Raw genomic sequence first — 16,938 nt, forward strand, 5'->3', positions numbered from 1 at the left:
GCAGCGAGCGAAGGGCAAGTCTTGCAATTGGGGAACCAGGAGGAGTCACGCTCGGGCGCTCGCAACTTCGAAAATGTCACGTTGCATCCAATTGAATAAATTGGGAACCTCGTTCGTCACTTCGCAGCGTCACAGTACGATAAACTTAATGGCCCTCACGTTACGTAATTGTATAATTGGCACTTGACTCTTGGCAGCCGAAGCAATACCGAGAACCCCCACTGGCCGGAATTAGTGAATTTATTGAAGTGTGCCTCTGCAGCTTCTCTCAATTCATTTTTCACGTCGATTACCAACTAAAACCTCCATTTTTCCTGCGCCTTCTCGTTCTGCCGAATCTCGAGTAACCTCGTCCTCCTGCACTTGAGCGAATCTGATCGATAGGACCAACCTCGATCTTTAGGAAGAGGGAAGCTGGATACAAATCATAAGAGACAAACTGAAATACGAACCCAATGAAATATCCTCAAAGTTGGACTCCCTGCTGCAGTGCTGTACGTAGTATTGCTGTAGGACTCTGCTATTCCTTCGTGCGCTTTCGCGAAACTATCCAAAAACTGAGGACTTGTTTTCCATCTCTTCTCCTCGATGGTCCCTGGTCCATTCTCCTCTCTCTCTCTCTCTCTCTCTCTCTCTCTCTCTCTCTCTCTCTCTACTGTTGCGTGCTTCAAACGGCCGAACTCCGCTCTCGCTAACGGAGTGTGAGAAAGCAAAAAAAAAGCTAAAGAGGAGGACGTTGCGTGCCGCACGTTGCCAACGCGGTTTTACTCGCTTTACGTATACGAGAGGCGACCTTATTTTTCCCCTCTGAATTATGGCACCGGTCCATGATTCCTTACATCACAGCCGAGATAAGAATGGCTCTTACGTAAGAGCAAAGCGCACGTTAGCGCGCTGCTCGCTGCTCGCTGCTCGCCCAGACGCACCGGCGTCCAAACACTTTGCCCCCCAACCTCAGCGATCTAATCGTAAGTGAGTGAAGCTGCGCATGCGCAGTGACGCTTGCGCTTGCCACCACGTGAGCGCAGCTGAACACATGCACTCGGAATGACTCCAGGACCTTGGGGAATTCTCAGGGTGTCCAAAGTGTCGCACGGCGGCACAACGCGTGCGAATCCAAACAACTTTTCTCAAGACATTGTCCATCTGCCTGAACGTTAACAACGTCTGCGCGGAAATATAAAATATATTTTTTTTAAACTAGAGAATTTTAGACAATCGTGTACCGGGCGTGAAATGTATTCGAAAGAGGGACGATCGATCGGTTCAAGATGTCATTACGAAGAACCTGTACAACAGGTATGTACGAGAGGACACAGGACTCCCCTGTTGTGTCTGACTTCAGGCAGGCGAACGGTCGGGAGTTAAAAAAAACGAAGTTGAAATATCGGAAAAACGTGTCTTACGACTTAGAAAAAGGAAGCGAGTCATTACTCAGTATCGCGAATGCGTGCCAATATTATAATGACATAATGATCGCTCGACGGCAGTTTGGCGCGTGACAACGCCAACGGTGCGAGACTTCATGACTTCGCTTCCATCGGTGCGATCGATCAAGCAGCAATGATTCGTTAAAGAAAAACACGTGCTTTCCAACCTAACCTAACCTAACCTAACAGCGCATGGATGCGTGGCTAGGATTCCTGCTCGCAGACTTCTGCGTTCGCATTAGACTTAATCTAGATAATATCCTAGCTGCGATTAATTGCAGACTTATTCGTCAGGATATTCTGTCTGGTCCTAACGCTAGACGTTATAGACAGGTAAGCAGCTGCCTGTGATATCTGCAGCATGCCACCATTGAGTTAGAATTCTTGGAGGCGTTACGGAACAATTAATTTAGCATTTTAATGAGATACTTAGGATCCGCTGGTTAATCAAGTAAAAAGAGTAGCGACCCAGTGTGGCACGTTAAAACGTTTCGAGAGACGAGTGAAAAAGTATCCGAGGTCTGAGTTCCTGACGTCCGGTCGGCATGGTCGCCGCTCTGGATAAGCAGGAGCTGCCAAGTCGCCTTTCGTCAAGCCCGTCAATCAGACTCCAGGGACCCAGGGACAATGATCAAGCGCGTCTTGTTTCTGGACCCATGGAAACTTTTTCTATCGACGCGCCGAACCAAAGTAATCAGGTTGAATCTTGGGGTCAGTTGTTCCTTTGCGGTTAGGTACCCCGATGATGCTCTTCAGGTTCAGCGTGAGATCCGAAGCGTCGAGAACTCTGAATTGGCGACCTTCTCGACGGGTCAGCCTCGCACCAGCTAAGGTCGCTGCATCTTCGAATGACCTCAAGCCTGGCCAAGTCGGAATTGAATTTTCCGCGAAGAAGTATTTCTTTTATCTAATTTATTCTCGTGAAAACATCGGCACTCGAGGTGCTCGTGTCTCGTGTCTCTGGTACGCGTCGCCGTCGTCGCCAAACGCTTTCGGCTGGATTCTAGCCAATGGTCAGGTGCATTCACCTCAAGTAGAACAGAATTCTGTGACCTCTAACGGATTCGTTATTTGCCAATAACCTTAGCATCGATTGATTCTTTTGCGAAGGTTCAACCAGCTGGCTGGCTGGGTGACCGGATCACCAGTCACCCAGCGAAGCCCCAAGACTAGGCACAGAGACGTTGTGCGTCCTGATGAAATAACTGATGATTGTACTTAGTGCCAGGTCGGTCGTTAATACTCGGGAAGACGTGCTTTGCATTATTTCAGGCATTTTGAATCGCCTCTATCTTTAACATTTACATTTACAATCAGGAGCCTGTGATAAACAGGGTATTAGTCTTGAGGAAGCTTGGATCGATCAATTATTTATAAGTATATTCTGACGAAATTTCTCGTTTCTAGGCAAAATTCGTCATTTTCGAGAGAAAAAGTATCGGATTACTTTGACCTACTATTTTTTCAAGTCTACCAAGAACAATCGCAGCCACAAATCTTCCATAAGCCTAGTATATAAACGCGGTCGATGTTTTACTCAATAAAAATGGGAAGCAGGTTTAAATCGTTTAAAAATAATGAGAGTATTTACCGTGATATTTTTACCCCGTGATTCGCAATTTTCCTTGGCTGAAAGTCAAGGAGAACTTCTTTCGTGCAGTGTGAGGGTGCTTGGGTGCTTGGGTGCGCGGGTGCGCGGGTGCTTGGGTGCGCGGGTGCTTGGGTGCTTGGGTGCTTGGGTGCTTGGGTGCGCGGGTGCTTGGGTGCTTGGGTGCGCGGGTGCTTGGGTGCGCGGGTGCGCGCACTCTGAACGTCTGAGCCGCCTCTGTGTAGCCACGCGCAAACCTCTTAGTCTCGGTCAGTCATATTTTCAGTTGACCGTAATCGCAACGGCGTCAGCATCTTCCAGTCAGCTCTTATCAAAGATAAGTTGGCAAGTCGCTCGTTAAACTTTCTCATGAAGTGCAGTACAAGAAAATCCTTTGAGTCTTTTGAGCCGTCCAATTGTCGGCTGAATGTTTTGCCTCGTGACTTCAGCTCCACTTCCTGTCGCTCTAATATTGCGACGTGCACTCTGTTGCTCTGCCGTTCGATCGCACAATCCGCCTCTTGTCCCGCCAAGAAGTCCCATGTCTTTGGTATTTCGAAGAAATCAACGAACAGTTTAACGTAATTCAAAATCCACTAAATCTCCCGCTTTCGATTTCGAGCTAGACGTACTTGAGTTGCTCAAAAATCTCTACAGATACGTCCATCCCCTGATTAAGAGAAAATACGATTCATTGGAAAAAACATAAAGATACATTCAGAGACAAAAATTATTGTGCTTGTTATTCGTCACGGTATATTAAACCTATTAAAATTACCATGACAATGGGCGCTAAGGAGAGGTTAAAAAATTATATTTTATTCGTTACGCCCTGCTGTCTGTGCCTTCTTTCCTTTATTCCTTTCCTCCTTTCTTTCTTCCCTGGTCGGTTACATATGTGTTACTGTGAAAGGATATTCGTCTGGAAGCTTCAGCCTTACGCCGATCGCATTGTCCCGGGAGTCACCCTTCGCACCGATCCAAGCTTTCACTGGCTTTCACTGGCTTTCACTGGCTTTCACTGGCTTCCTCATCCCCATTCTGCGTCCCTCTTGCGGCATCCCGTTGAAATATGCCCTTCGCGCCAGCCAGCATATTGCCGCGTCCAAATGGAATGAAAGTAACCCTACGCTACCTCAGTCCCACCCAAGCCAGAAGAAAACAAGGCGGCTTTCCAAGACTATTCTTCTAATTGTCTGCCAACATGTGTTCACAACGATCAATTCTCCGACCCTCCAATGAACATAGTACATACTACCTATACTGTGCTACACTCTATTTCTGCCTTATCATTATAGCACACGGCAATCTGATGTAGCAAGGATTTATATCGCATTTTTCCTACAACCCCATCATCACTATCAGTTTCATTATCAGCAGCTTCTACATGTATGAAGTTAAAGAATCCAAGTGGGTTTTTTTGATAATTGACAAAGCTTCCCGAATTTGATCAGGACTCCCTCTGGGCAGTGTCACTTCAGGTGACTGCCCCATTGTTGACGTCCTGATCGACTGTTTTCCCTTCTACCCCCCACCCCACTACTCCTTCCCCTCCACCGCCTTCGCACGTTATCACAATTAAAAGCATCGATCTCCCGAGGTCACGTGCCTTCGAGGACATGTGCAAAGTGGGTTGACGTGTGTGTGGGAGGGGGAGGGAGAGGGGGAGGGGGGAGAAGGACCAAGACTAAGGAAGGAAAGAGGAAACGTTCATGATCGTTAGCGGCAAGTCATTAGAGAAAAGCAAACACTCGTTGCACAATGCAGCGCCGCGGATCTCTTGGAGATCAGCCATTCGAAGCTCCGTTTTCCAGGACGATCAAATTGATTTTCAAATTGAAAATCGATCAGCTGACGTTCCTCGCTTCGAAAGTGAAGCTTCCTTCGCTCTTTATGTTATTCGGGTCGCGAGTCTTGAGCTGCTCGATTTTAAAAGCCGCAGGACAGTTTTCGTCCTGAGGATAATGCTGTTTCTTTCCTATGAAGATTATAAAGAATGTTATTCGTGAGTTTTTGAAATTTCACTTTGCCCCGACGGGCGGCCTGGGAAATCGATCAACCGTCGTGTTATTGTACTTTAGGGAAATCCGACACGGGAGATATAGATCCGATATTTCCCTTAACGGGGAAAAAGGGACCCCGAGGAGAACACATTCTTACTATTCTAATACTGCCAAAATGTAGGATCGTTATCGATGTTTACGTTAGCAACGATTGGTACGCGTGAATGGTGGGCTGTTCTGTCAGGTCCAAGGGTTACATTGTGAAGATACATGAGAATAATTGGCCAGCCCTGCGGTGCGCAGCTGCACTCGGCCCTTTTACTCTGTTACACACTACGTGCGCTGTTATGCGTGATATATGCGCTGTAACTTTCGGAGTTTTCATTTGGCTTCTTGTGTGTAATACAGACTTTTGAAAGAATCTTTTTACAGCGTTGTTCAACATTCTTCGAGGAAAACAGTTATACGTGAATCTAACGTTCGAGTGGATATGCTTACGTTATACAGCATTCGCTTTTTAATTCGAATTTTCATATTTTTCTATACATACTATACTAATGAGTAATGATTTTACTAGTGGCGGAACAAGTAAAAGTCAAACGAACGCAGGACAGGCTGACGTCATACATAAGCTTAGGCTGCTCCAGGATGCAAGGCAAGAGACAGACGTAAGAAGAAAGAATAGGAGGATAGAGAAGGTTCGAGAGAGAGAGAGAGAGAAGAAAAAAGGGAAAAGAAAAAGGAGCCACACGGTGACGCCGAACGGCGTCGAATGGAGTCGAATGGCGTCGTATGGCGTCGAATAGCATTGGATGACGTCGGGTGGTAGCGGATCTATGAATCTCGGGGCGTCCCGGCGCGGAGAGAATTATAGTTCTCCCTTATTTATAGTTATCGCCTTTTAAAACGTATTTTCTGTCCACGGTAGCAGCCGCGTTGAAAATTTAATACCAGTCCCGGAGAGTGAAAAAAGGCGATAGAGTTAAGCGGAGCAAAGGGAGAAAGAAAAGAAACACAATTGCAGAGAACGAGACAATTGGAGGGAGAGAGACAGGCTATAAAGCAAAGAATGCTCAGGACACAATACATACAATTGGCGTGTGTTACATCCTTGCGAGGGGCCATCCTGTTTGCTTTTTCGCGGTTGACATTTTTCAAATATTTTCTATAGAAAAATGCAAAGCCCTTGCGGATCAAAAGTCTAAAGGAGGGGGCAGAGCGGAACCGAGAGAGAGAGAGAGAGAGAGAGAGAGAGAGAGAGAGCGCTTGTAAAAAATGTCAAAATTTGTGTGTTTCAGGCGGCCGGCGCAACGACGAAGCGAACCCTGGTAAGTAGAGCTACGACAACAAAAGTATATTTTTGCTTCTACCGTATGGGATATATCTATGGACTGAACGAAGAGATAGTATCTGTAGGTCATTGTTAGAGGTCGCATCTTTCGACCGACGACGTGTCGACGTTCGCGTCCTTCGATGACACGTCCTATATATACTACCGCTGGTTCCTACTGTATCTCTCCTTTACGATTTACATAAGCCTACAAAATAATGATTATCTCCTCGAGCTACGCTATCTCTGCTCGCTGCTCGCTATAGGTATAGTTCAGTCCACGTCCTCGTATCGCTCGCCACTTGCCATTCCGTCACACCGACGCGAAATAGAACTGAAATAGACGCATCCGCGTCCCTTGGCGGCGCGTTACGTGGCTGGAAGGGCAAGACGCGCTGACGTCGGACGTAGTTTAAAAATCACCAGCTGATTGGAGGCCTGCCAGTTTGGTGTGAATGATCTGGGGGTGGCCGGACAAAAAGTGGACTTTAGGCTGACCTTATAAAGAAAAGGTAGCGGACAAGTATTTGTATTCGTTTTCCTTAAATCTTTTCCTTCTTCTGAGTCTCACTGAGTCTCACTCTCGAACTCCCAAACAGGGGAGAGGCGTTCGCGTTAGAAAAGCACTGAAGCCACGCGACGCGCTGTGCCGCAGAATCGAAGCCACCGTTTGTCCGGGGAATCCGAAGCATCCGCAGCATCCGAAGCATCCCGGTGGATCTTAAGTGCTCCCTGGGAATGCGAGCGGCGGGCCAGTTGGCTCCCCTAGTTTTCACGCGAGAGGAACCACCGGATATTTCAATGAAATGGAATTGCTGGCCCCAGGCGACATCTCATTGGCTGCTTAACCGGAAGCGAATGGACCCTTAAGACTCAGCGGCAGGGAGAGTCGGTCGGTCGTCGCTGGGAAGCCAGATTTCTTTGATCTCGTCGCTCTCGCCAGATTCGCGCACGATGCGTCGACTGCAATTGGGATTTCAGGGACTTTTCGAGACTTTCGGAGAAATTCCAATGTCGGTATTATTGGCAAAGAATGTCCGGTTCGCATCGAAGCGTCGTGTCGTTCCGAAGACACACATTTTTCCTGACAAGCTGCGCAGCCTTCGGCCGATATTGGAATTCTGAGCCGTTCCTTGCTTCGATCTGTTTGGTTATCAATGACCTGTGAGTGACGTCACTTCCTTTCACCTGAAAAAAGTAGCGCCTCAGAAAACGAAGCGACTCGAGCACTCGATAACTTGCAAATCGAAATAGCTGATGTAGAAATTCGATAAAATACATTGTTCGCATCGCGATACATAAATAAATCGGAAACCAAGTTGGTTTACGTAAAACCTCTTATTTTCCTCCCTTCTACCTGCTTCCGTTCCATCGATTCTCAGTTCCTCGCGTTCTCGCGTTCTCGCGTTTTGCCCACGTAGCTTTCACTCGAAAATAATGGCAAGAACCTCTCTGACGTTCCGGGCGCTTTAGACCACCCCAAGGCCCAATGTAATATTCAATGGAATATTCTCGCTCGAGGGGTATTTCGCAGAATGGCACGTCCGCCCTCGTGTCAATTTTACAAATTTCTCCCACGACCCCCGAAGGAAACTTGACTTCGTTCGCTCGCGATCAAGAGTGACGTAAGGGTATTAAAAAGTCTCTAGAAATCTCGAATCAAGTATCTATCGCGAGGGAAGATTTCAAAAAGAAAAAAGACACTGAACGACAAAGGGTGCATATAGGTGCATCGCAATCGAATGTAAACGGTAGGGAATTCGCACGGAGCAAAAGGGGAAATGAACTCGTCCTCTCGAGAGAAACTGGTCCATCCGTCGGTCGAATGTCGAATTCTGTCTCGTGTTTAATGGAGGAGGGACGAGGAGCTGGACGGGAGAGAAGCGGAAGCGTTCACTAAGACGGTCAACTTGGCAACGAATCCCGACGATTGAGGAACAGACTTCCGACGTCAAAATAAGGTAGTAACCCCGGAAGCAACCGCGATCGCGTTGCAACTGCCAGTCGGTCTTTTAATTTGGAGAGGCGCCGTGGCGCTTTCTTATTTTCCAAATTAGCTCTTGCTTCCGCTTGGAATGTGAAAAAAATACCTCCTGCGAACAGTCTCAAGGAAATTTCGAGCTCGAATGCAAATTTCAAGACACGTACTGGGGTTTCAGGCTGTAGAAACTCCTTTGAAGTTTCGGGCGTTGTGCTCGGCCCTGGACTGGTCCTGGACTGGTCCTGGACTGGTCCTGGACTGAGACGAAAAACGTATACATGTTTCCTTTGCACGAAATACCAAAGTTTGTTATCAAAATTTCATTAAAATGTTTGAATGCCACGTAAAGTTGACTTTTGAATCCGTTAGCAAACTTTTCTGATTTTACTTTAGAACCAGCAAGAATTTTCATCCGATTACGAAAGGAGAAGGATAATTTATCATTTTTGCCTAACAATTTCTATGGTTTGACCTGCCAGTCAAATTCCCTGAATCCATTGAATCTACCTAGGACTCTTTGCTCTGCTGTATCGTGTGGGCGATCGGTTTATTCAACTCTTAGAAACTTTCTCGAACTCCTTTTCGAGTTTAATCGATAATCTGAAACAATTCTATGGAATCTAACATTAAAATATCGGGATAATCGGTTTATCCAGAATTTTGTTTTTTCTACGACATTAACTTTTCGGAGTTTTCCACGTGCGCTGTTTTCAAACCGGAAGTTCTAGACATTTGCAAAAATTGCTGAAATATGTTCATCCGAAGCCTCAAGACTCGTGTAAATATCAAGTCGTTTGGTTGATCGGTGCATCTGGAATTTTGCACGTAGAAATTTTCAGCCGTGCGTATAAACACGCACGCGCGCGTGCGCGCGCGCGCACACCTTTATTATAGCATTGCATAAGACACTCCCTCGTGCTCCATGCGCGACTCGTGCTCCAGCCTAACGACGAGTAATCCGGCCGGAAAGTGTGTCGAGTGCAAATACTCGAAGCGTGAACAGTCGAACTCGGATGGATCGTTGCCAAAATTTCACCAATTGGGATTTCGGAGGAAATCGGCACTTGAGCCTCCATTCTCGAGAAATCCCATTAGTCCTTTGAAGGAAGTATTTGTTGGAAACTCGATGCTCCGGAGGCTCGGGGAAGAAAAAGGACTAAAGAGAATGCAGAAATAATGCAGTAGAGACGGAGAAGGTATGAAAAGTTGTGAGAGCGACATGGAAGAATAATAGTGAGAGGCGAAGAATGAATCATCGGAGAGTTTTCGTGGGGAACGACGCCAGAGCGGCGGAGGCGTCCGTTATCCTGGCTGGCTGGCTGGCTGGCTGGCCGGCTGGCTGGCTAAATCCCGACCTTGCGCAAAGTTAAAGGAAGTTCAAATAATCCACGGACATGGGTAAATAAATTACGCCGTTCGACTCGCATTAAAAAACTTCATATTTTCAGACTCTGCACGTTCTGCACTTCTCCTTCCAGTAACCTTCCCGAGTCGTTTCTGTCAGTAGATAATGGCGCTGTCATGTATTATATCGCACATATGTTATACCGGGTGGTCCATTGGGAGCGGATCATCTAAATATGGAGGATATTTAAATATTTAGGTATCAACTGTTGCTGGTGAAACGGCCTGTATAGGCCGGAATCAGCCGGAATCAGCCGAAATCAGCCGAAATCAGCCTGTATCGCAGCGTCTAGTCTATGAGGATTTATCGAAGAGACAGCGAAAGGTCAGCCAACCGTGAGAGATTAGCTCGATGAGTTCCAGTGACAATTCCCCATTCTGAATTCCAGAGGCAAGTGATTAGGTATTCGGAGTGCTATTAACCATTATGGCCTCATCTATCGTGATTCTGTAATCGGGCCCGGAAAGAAGTGGAAAGAAAATCAGATTCTAAATTGAAGCAGGTTATCTTCTCTATCTTTCCGTGAGAATGCAATATCGCCGCTATAACTATTTTGCGAATCAACATTTGCGACTCTCGATTTAATATAAATTCCAGGAGGGTCGACGGGATCGTTCATAATAATAATAATTAATGCTTTACAAGCTTGACTCGACGGTCTCTCGTGGGCTGTGCTTCGCAGACTCCACTCTCCTTTCCTTATCTTCCCGAGCACGGGATGACGCTGACAGTAAATCTGCTTCTCGCACCAAAGGATTTTCTTATGTACGAGACCTAACGATAAATTACGCATCAGTTATTCTCTGCGGTCTCTTATTTTTAATTATTGCCTGTGATAGTCATTTCGATCGCTCCCTTATCATAAGCATATGTATAGGACACAATTAATGTATACTAATGTATAATCTGAAATCGTTATGGATGAGCAGCAATCACCAATGCGCTATAGATCTGTGTAGGTCGATATAAGAATCTATCGAACAAGAAAATTTGGCTGCATCGACCTTGATGAAGATTTTGCTTGTATCGAGTTAAAAAGGAGTATGATTCCTTTTTTGAATTTTTCTCATGTTCTCGGGCGTTTCTATAGATAACGTAATTCAGTATTGGAATCTCGAAAACGAAATTGGGTTAACTCCTCAAGTAAGATTAGATAAAGTGAACCAGGGGCGTCTTCCAGGAAATGCAGGAAATGCAGGAAATGCAGTTGCGATGAAGATCGTGATCGGAATGAAGCTCCGGATAGGGAAGGCGCAAAGGAGCCTGAATCGAGTCTATTAACTGTCTGGGGTTAGTTAGCTCCTCTCGACGAATAGCAAAGTCATTCGGTTGCAGGGATGACTCGGTGACTCGATGAGTCGATGAGTCGCGATAAGGTTACTTGCCACTTATGGTCTTAATGCTTGCTCCTGTGACAGCTGTCACGTTTCCTCCTAATCGCGACTTTGCTCTCAGTCAATCTAATCGGCCGATAAGGATTTTCGAATTCTCTAAAAATTTTATATTTTCCGATAAAAAAATTCTTTCCCAAAGAAAGAATTTTGGAGAATAGTCGCGTAAGCGACTCCTGCATCCATTGTCCTTTTTCCTCTCTGTCCTCGTTAAACTGAACTGCCGCCAAATTGCCTGAACCCCTTTTCTCTCTTGCTCATGCTCCTACTTCGAGGAGGTAAATTATCTTAAACTCAACTCAACCTAACCTAACCCCACTAATGACTAACGACGCGGAACAATTTCCTCGAAAGAAAGCGTTTCGACGCGCTTTGTACAAAGAATCTAAACGCGCTAGACGCCGACGCTGGCGTCGGGGGCGTCGGGGGCGTCGGGGGCGCCGGATGCACAAAGGACACGAAACAATCAGCCATATATCCGGGGGCCGCCCTGAAACTTTATCGTTTTCTTGACTCCGTGAGTCTTTTGAAGCAGCGAACCGAGGAGAGACAATTAATTGGGCGTTTAGTCGAAACAGTCGTCGCTCCGCGTAGCTTCATGTGGATTCACGTAGACGACCGTAGGTAGATTACACTGTGCACGTGGGCACAAAGCGAAACGGCGGCTAATGGCGAGTGATGCGCAGACGCAGAGTGTCCTTCGTTTCTAATTCATGTGGCAATTAAAGATCCTCGGAAAAGTGGGGAGAAGGAGGAAAGGAGGGAAAGTGGAATAAGGCTTCGCGTTGAGGAAATGAAAAATTGTGGCTAAAGCGGAGAAAGGAAAGATCTTGGGGGAAGGAGAGTAACAATCCTCGGGGGTGAAGTCGATTTTTCGTACTAAGGAGAAAGCTGGGCGTCGCGACGCTCAGCGTCTCCGTGAGCCAACCTACCAGCCATCCTCTAAACTCACAAACAGCCTCCTCGTTATTTATCTTCATCTTCCTCTTTCGCACTCGGCCGGAGACCCTGGCGAAATGGGTTATGGGAAAATGTCGTAAACCCAGTTATACACCCTGAACGCGACACCCTTCCGATTAACATAGTCATTACTCCCCTAAACTTTACCAATTCGTTTATGACAATTCAACATTTTTAGTTGTAAATTAATTATTGCTCAGCGGTATCTGCGTCTTTGACTCCCCGACGCAATGACGCTGATGCGAACAGACATTTATTCAATTGAAATTATTTTAGCAAGATCCCTCGATCCCAGTGCAATAATAATTTGTCAAGTGCAGGATGTATCGTCTGATCGCAGTAAAGGCGCGTTCTCAGATTTTTATTGAAACGGGAAGACAAATCGTTCCTCCTCCTTGTCCTCCGTTTATTCACACGCCTGAGCTTTCGTAAGTTCAGTGGGTTAGGCTATGTGGAGTAGAGTGTAGGCTGGCTGGCAACCTGCCAGGAGGTTCGGGTTTCCCGGGCGCGTAACCACTGCTTTTAGTGTCAGCTACTGAAATATACGAGCCATTTGCGAACGCGACAACAACGTAAGTTGCGTTTCTACAGCCATTTCCCATTTCCCATTTCCCACTTCCCACTTCCCACTTCCCATCCTGGTAATCAGTGATCGTTCATTATCAAGATGAGTGGATCTCAATTCCAAAGCGCGTGCCAATTTGACGCAGAGATCGGAGATACATTCGTTTTGTCATTTTTCGTGGAATTGACAATTGCGTCAATGAAATTAAAGGACACTTGGGATGCGCGCGCACGTAAACGCACGTGTGCACGCTGTGCAAGCAGGATAGCGCTGGAGAACGTCGACCTCTCCAGGAGCCTTTTGAGTTTATCAACCTCGAAGCAGCCTGAAGGTGCCTGCACACCAAACTTTCACCTTCGACTCGACTACCAATAAAAAATCCGGAAACACTACGAATACAATTTTATCGGATCGAAAAACCATTTGCACCTGATAACAATAAATTTATACGTTATCACTCTTGGCCAGAGGTCTTCGTACGCTCGATAAATCTTTCCTGTCGTTTCATGTAAATCGTACGGATTGTGTAAATTCGTTAAAGCATCACCCCCACTCTCCTCTCTCTCTCTCTCTCTCCTCGCGTCTCTCATCTCCGCTCTATAATAAAACACTGATGCGAGGACCCGTAATTGTCCGGCCAGATGCGGTAACGAAGAACCTCTCCTTGGACGGGTTCAGGTTGGACTCTCAAAATTGGCTCATCCCGACTCAGACAAACAGGGTCTATCTATAGCAATGACACAAAGACTCTAAAGAGCCGGCGCACCCGCCAGTGTGGTTACACCCTACCAATGTTATTGTTATTTGCTGCCAGAGGAGGATTCAGTGTTTTTCATTTTGATATCTCGTTCTTGTAACATAACTAGAGTTACGTAATTTTTTATTTTATATTATCCTTCATATTGTATTACACCGAACTTGAACTTTAATGTATTTCGTTTCTGCGCTCCTTAGGGAGTTATGCTCCAGGATCGAGCAAAATTATTACTCTACTCTACTAGCGTGTCTACTGGTAACTTAGTGCTTTCTAAGCTTATCAAAGCTCCGGGTGGCTGGCATTGAAAGAAATTTGGTATTACACACCGCTTTATGGTCCTCGAAGTAGCCAGTGTGTAAGTGAAGTCATCTCGAAAACAGTCCAACGCCAAATTTATGCATACGGGTATAGTATACATATACATGTATGTATGCCTACTACTAACCGACATAAACAATCGTATCAATGACAGTGATCGATTTTGATTGCGTAAAAGCTGGACCAGTCATTAGTTAATGCTACAGAAATTTCCGTATTGGGAAATTTACATGCTGTCGGTTGGAAATTTCCATGCTGCACGGTTTTATTTTTCATATTGTCGCCCGAACTTCGCTTCAGCTTCAGTTCAGCCGGATGTCAGGTTATAGGTGTACATATAGGGAAGAGAGTTTGTGGGGAAAAGGAATAAAGATAAGGAGAGGCTGAAGGGAAAGAATAGAAGGGCTGAGAGTTCGGGGCAAGGATACACGTCCAAGGGCGATGCTGAAGGGCGATGCTGAAGGGCCAATAAAGAGTAGAAGGAGAATGCCCTATCGAGACCTAAGGGCCGTAAAGAAGATGGCTCGGCCTACTGTTTTTCGCTTGTCTTCCTGTTTTAGATTTTACTGTATTTTTATGGTCGATAAAGACGCGCCTTTATTGCAATGAGAGCATCAAGAACGGATCTATCAGTTTTCTCTATACCTATACAAGACGTATCACCCATGTTGTCGGGCACGGCCGGAGGGGAGAAACACGGGCGCGCGTTATCCCTAAGTCGGCCAAGTCCCAAGTCCCCTAAGAGACGTCCAGGGCTCGTTCGACGTCGCGCAGCTCCTTAGCTTCTTAGCTTCTTTTCGGGGGAACAAATGATAGTTCAAACCGAGATGACGCGTCTGTTGAGTACATGAACGTCAGGCTGTCAACCTGATGGCAGCGTATATAAGACATCTTGCACGTGAGAAGAGACATCGTCATCTTCCCCAAAGACAAACAAGGTTGGATGACGGCCATTCGAAATTGGTCTGGTCCAAATTTCATGATTTCTTCCATCGCCAGGGAATACTCGCTTTGGGACATGTCGGTCCAGATGGACATGGACAGATGGATGGCCATGTCGAAGCAGACAAATGGAAAAAGATACCGAGGATACGGATGAACAGCTACGGAACGCAGCAGCGGCTAATTCAGTTGGTTTCTTCGATTGAAATGAACCGCGCGCGACTACCGTGTCTCTACGTTCTTACCAGATCTGACTGATCTCAGCACAGCTTCCGCAGGGGCTCCGACTGGCACGGAATTTCTTTCAATATAGCTTCGCGAACATTGAGCTTTGCAATTTAATGGAACCCAAGAACCAGACTCGTCAATATTTCCTTTAAAAGTGTCGAAGCGAACGGAACGAGCCTCGATCACGTTTCAAGAAAGCAGAAACCCAAAGGGATCATGCTTCCCTGGCTGCGTGACTTTCTATAGTTTGTTTCGTCTCACTCGCGCCAGAGGGCCAGATGTGACAAACGAAAGAAACAAGAAACACGAGAGCCAGTAGAGTCACGAGGCGCGAATAGGACCGTATAGAGTAACACGTGTTCCCGTTTTCTATACGTGACTCGCGAAGAAAAGAACGGGCCAAGTTCTGTCGCTTCATTTCTTTTTAACTCGCAGCAGTTTGCTAGGTTCGCGGGAACAGAATTCCTCCGCTCCCGTAATCACAAATTAAACATTTATTCTTCCCAAGATTTTCAACGTTTCCTATTTCCCCTCGTTCGTTCAATCGAACGATATCGTTTTAATAATTCAAGTATCAAAATCAGATTCCATAATGCGTTCAGTTATTAACCGAAGAATTTCGAAGAATCGGACTGGGGTTATAAGAAATGTTACTTTGCTTCCCTCGGAATGGAAAGACTTTCCCTCGTTCCCCCTCTCCTTCTCTCAGCATCCCTTTTTCCATTTCTTATTGGCTCACGCGATCCTATATTCATAAAATATATTCACAGCCAAGAGTAGCCTTAGCAAGAGAAATTACTTGGGATTATTAGTAGGCGAAGTAATGAGAGGAATGTCTCGATGAATTATCCTTGTAATTCCTTGTAATTCCTTGGAATTTCTTGTAATTCCTTGTAATTTCTTGCAACTCTTGTCCATTCGCGAAGCTCGCTCAGAAGTTTGACATCTCGGGCTAAACTCGGCTACTGAATATTCATGATTCTATCTGGTTGCGCCGTGTCAAAGTTCGAGTGGCCCGTGTGTCGCTCGTCCACTCGATCAATCACACCTCCGCCACGGAGCCACGGAGGCTCTTCCTTTCTAGGGTCAAAGCTTTGACCCTCGATGGCTCAACGTACGTATCCAGTCCTCACTGGATATTATGCAATACGAAATTGATCTGATGGAATTAACAGTCATACATGCCAATAGGAAGCACCTAAAATTGCCACGCAACTAGCACGCACTGGCACAAATCTTTCCCCCCGATCCGCGTCGCTCTATGGTCTTATCCTGATGTGACGTACGATGATGATGATGATTATACTTGGAGGAATCTTCAAATACTTTTTAAAGAGCAAATCAATCAAGGAGAAGATTGAGCATCTGCTACAAAGGCAACAAGTGCGAAAGAAAGATGGAGGCAGCCCGGGCTGCGCGAAAGATAAGAAGATCCATCATCCGTGGCGGCAGTGCCTTTCGGATTGTTAATTGATGCTGGACCCTATAGAACTACATCTCACGTTCGTACGTGCAGATATCGTTAACTGCCCGCAATTGCACGCTGGCCTGCTCGCACTTCAGGCCCATCGCAGAGATCTATAGATCACTCGCGTCGCTCAATCTTGGCAAATTAGCCACCAACGTCGCGGGCAACGCCAAGACGCTGCTGCGCCTGCCGCATCTGTAGCTCGGCTGAACTCCACGTGGGCAAGTCGACTGACGGGGGGGGGGGGGGGGGGGGGGGGGGGGGGGGGGGGGGGGGGGGGGGGGGGGGGGGGGGGGGGGGGGGGGGGGGGGGGGGGGGGGGGGGGCGCCGGGGAAGGAGACTGGTAACGGTCGGGATGCCCGGATTTGAGGGGGAAGCACCTTTCAGTATATAGATCGTCCATATACTTCCTATGTGCCGTGACGACGTCCCCTCGATACGTGTGGATATGTATGAGCGCTCGGTTAGTCCTCCTACCTGGGACAGGTTCACGGCTTTCAGGAGGAAGAGTCAAAGGAAGCGAACGACAGTCGGCGGCGACGTCGACGACAAGGAGGACATCTATGTAGTTT

General features: G+C 46.7%; 1 protein-coding gene across 1 annotated transcript in view; it reads left to right on the forward strand.

Moving 5' to 3' along the window:
• The first annotated feature begins 1,975 nt into the window (after positions 1–1,975).
• Positions 1,976–16,938, forward strand: part of LOC107273176 (growth factor receptor-bound protein 14) — a 66,379-nt gene continuing 51,416 nt past the window's right edge. The window contains exons 1-3 of the mRNA XM_015751086.2: positions 1,976–2,120; positions 2,165–2,298; positions 6,320–6,349. Coding sequence (XP_015606572.2) covers positions 1,976–2,120; positions 2,165–2,298; positions 6,320–6,349 — 309 coding nt within the window. The remainder of the gene's footprint in view (positions 2,121–2,164; positions 2,299–6,319; positions 6,350–16,938) is intronic.

The sequence above is a fragment of the Cephus cinctus genome, unplaced genomic scaffold (genome assembly GCF_000341935.2).
Source record: "Cephus cinctus unplaced genomic scaffold, Ccin1 Ccin1_scaffold1474, whole genome shotgun sequence".
NCBI lineage: Eukaryota > Metazoa > Arthropoda > Insecta > Hymenoptera > Cephidae > Cephus > Cephus cinctus.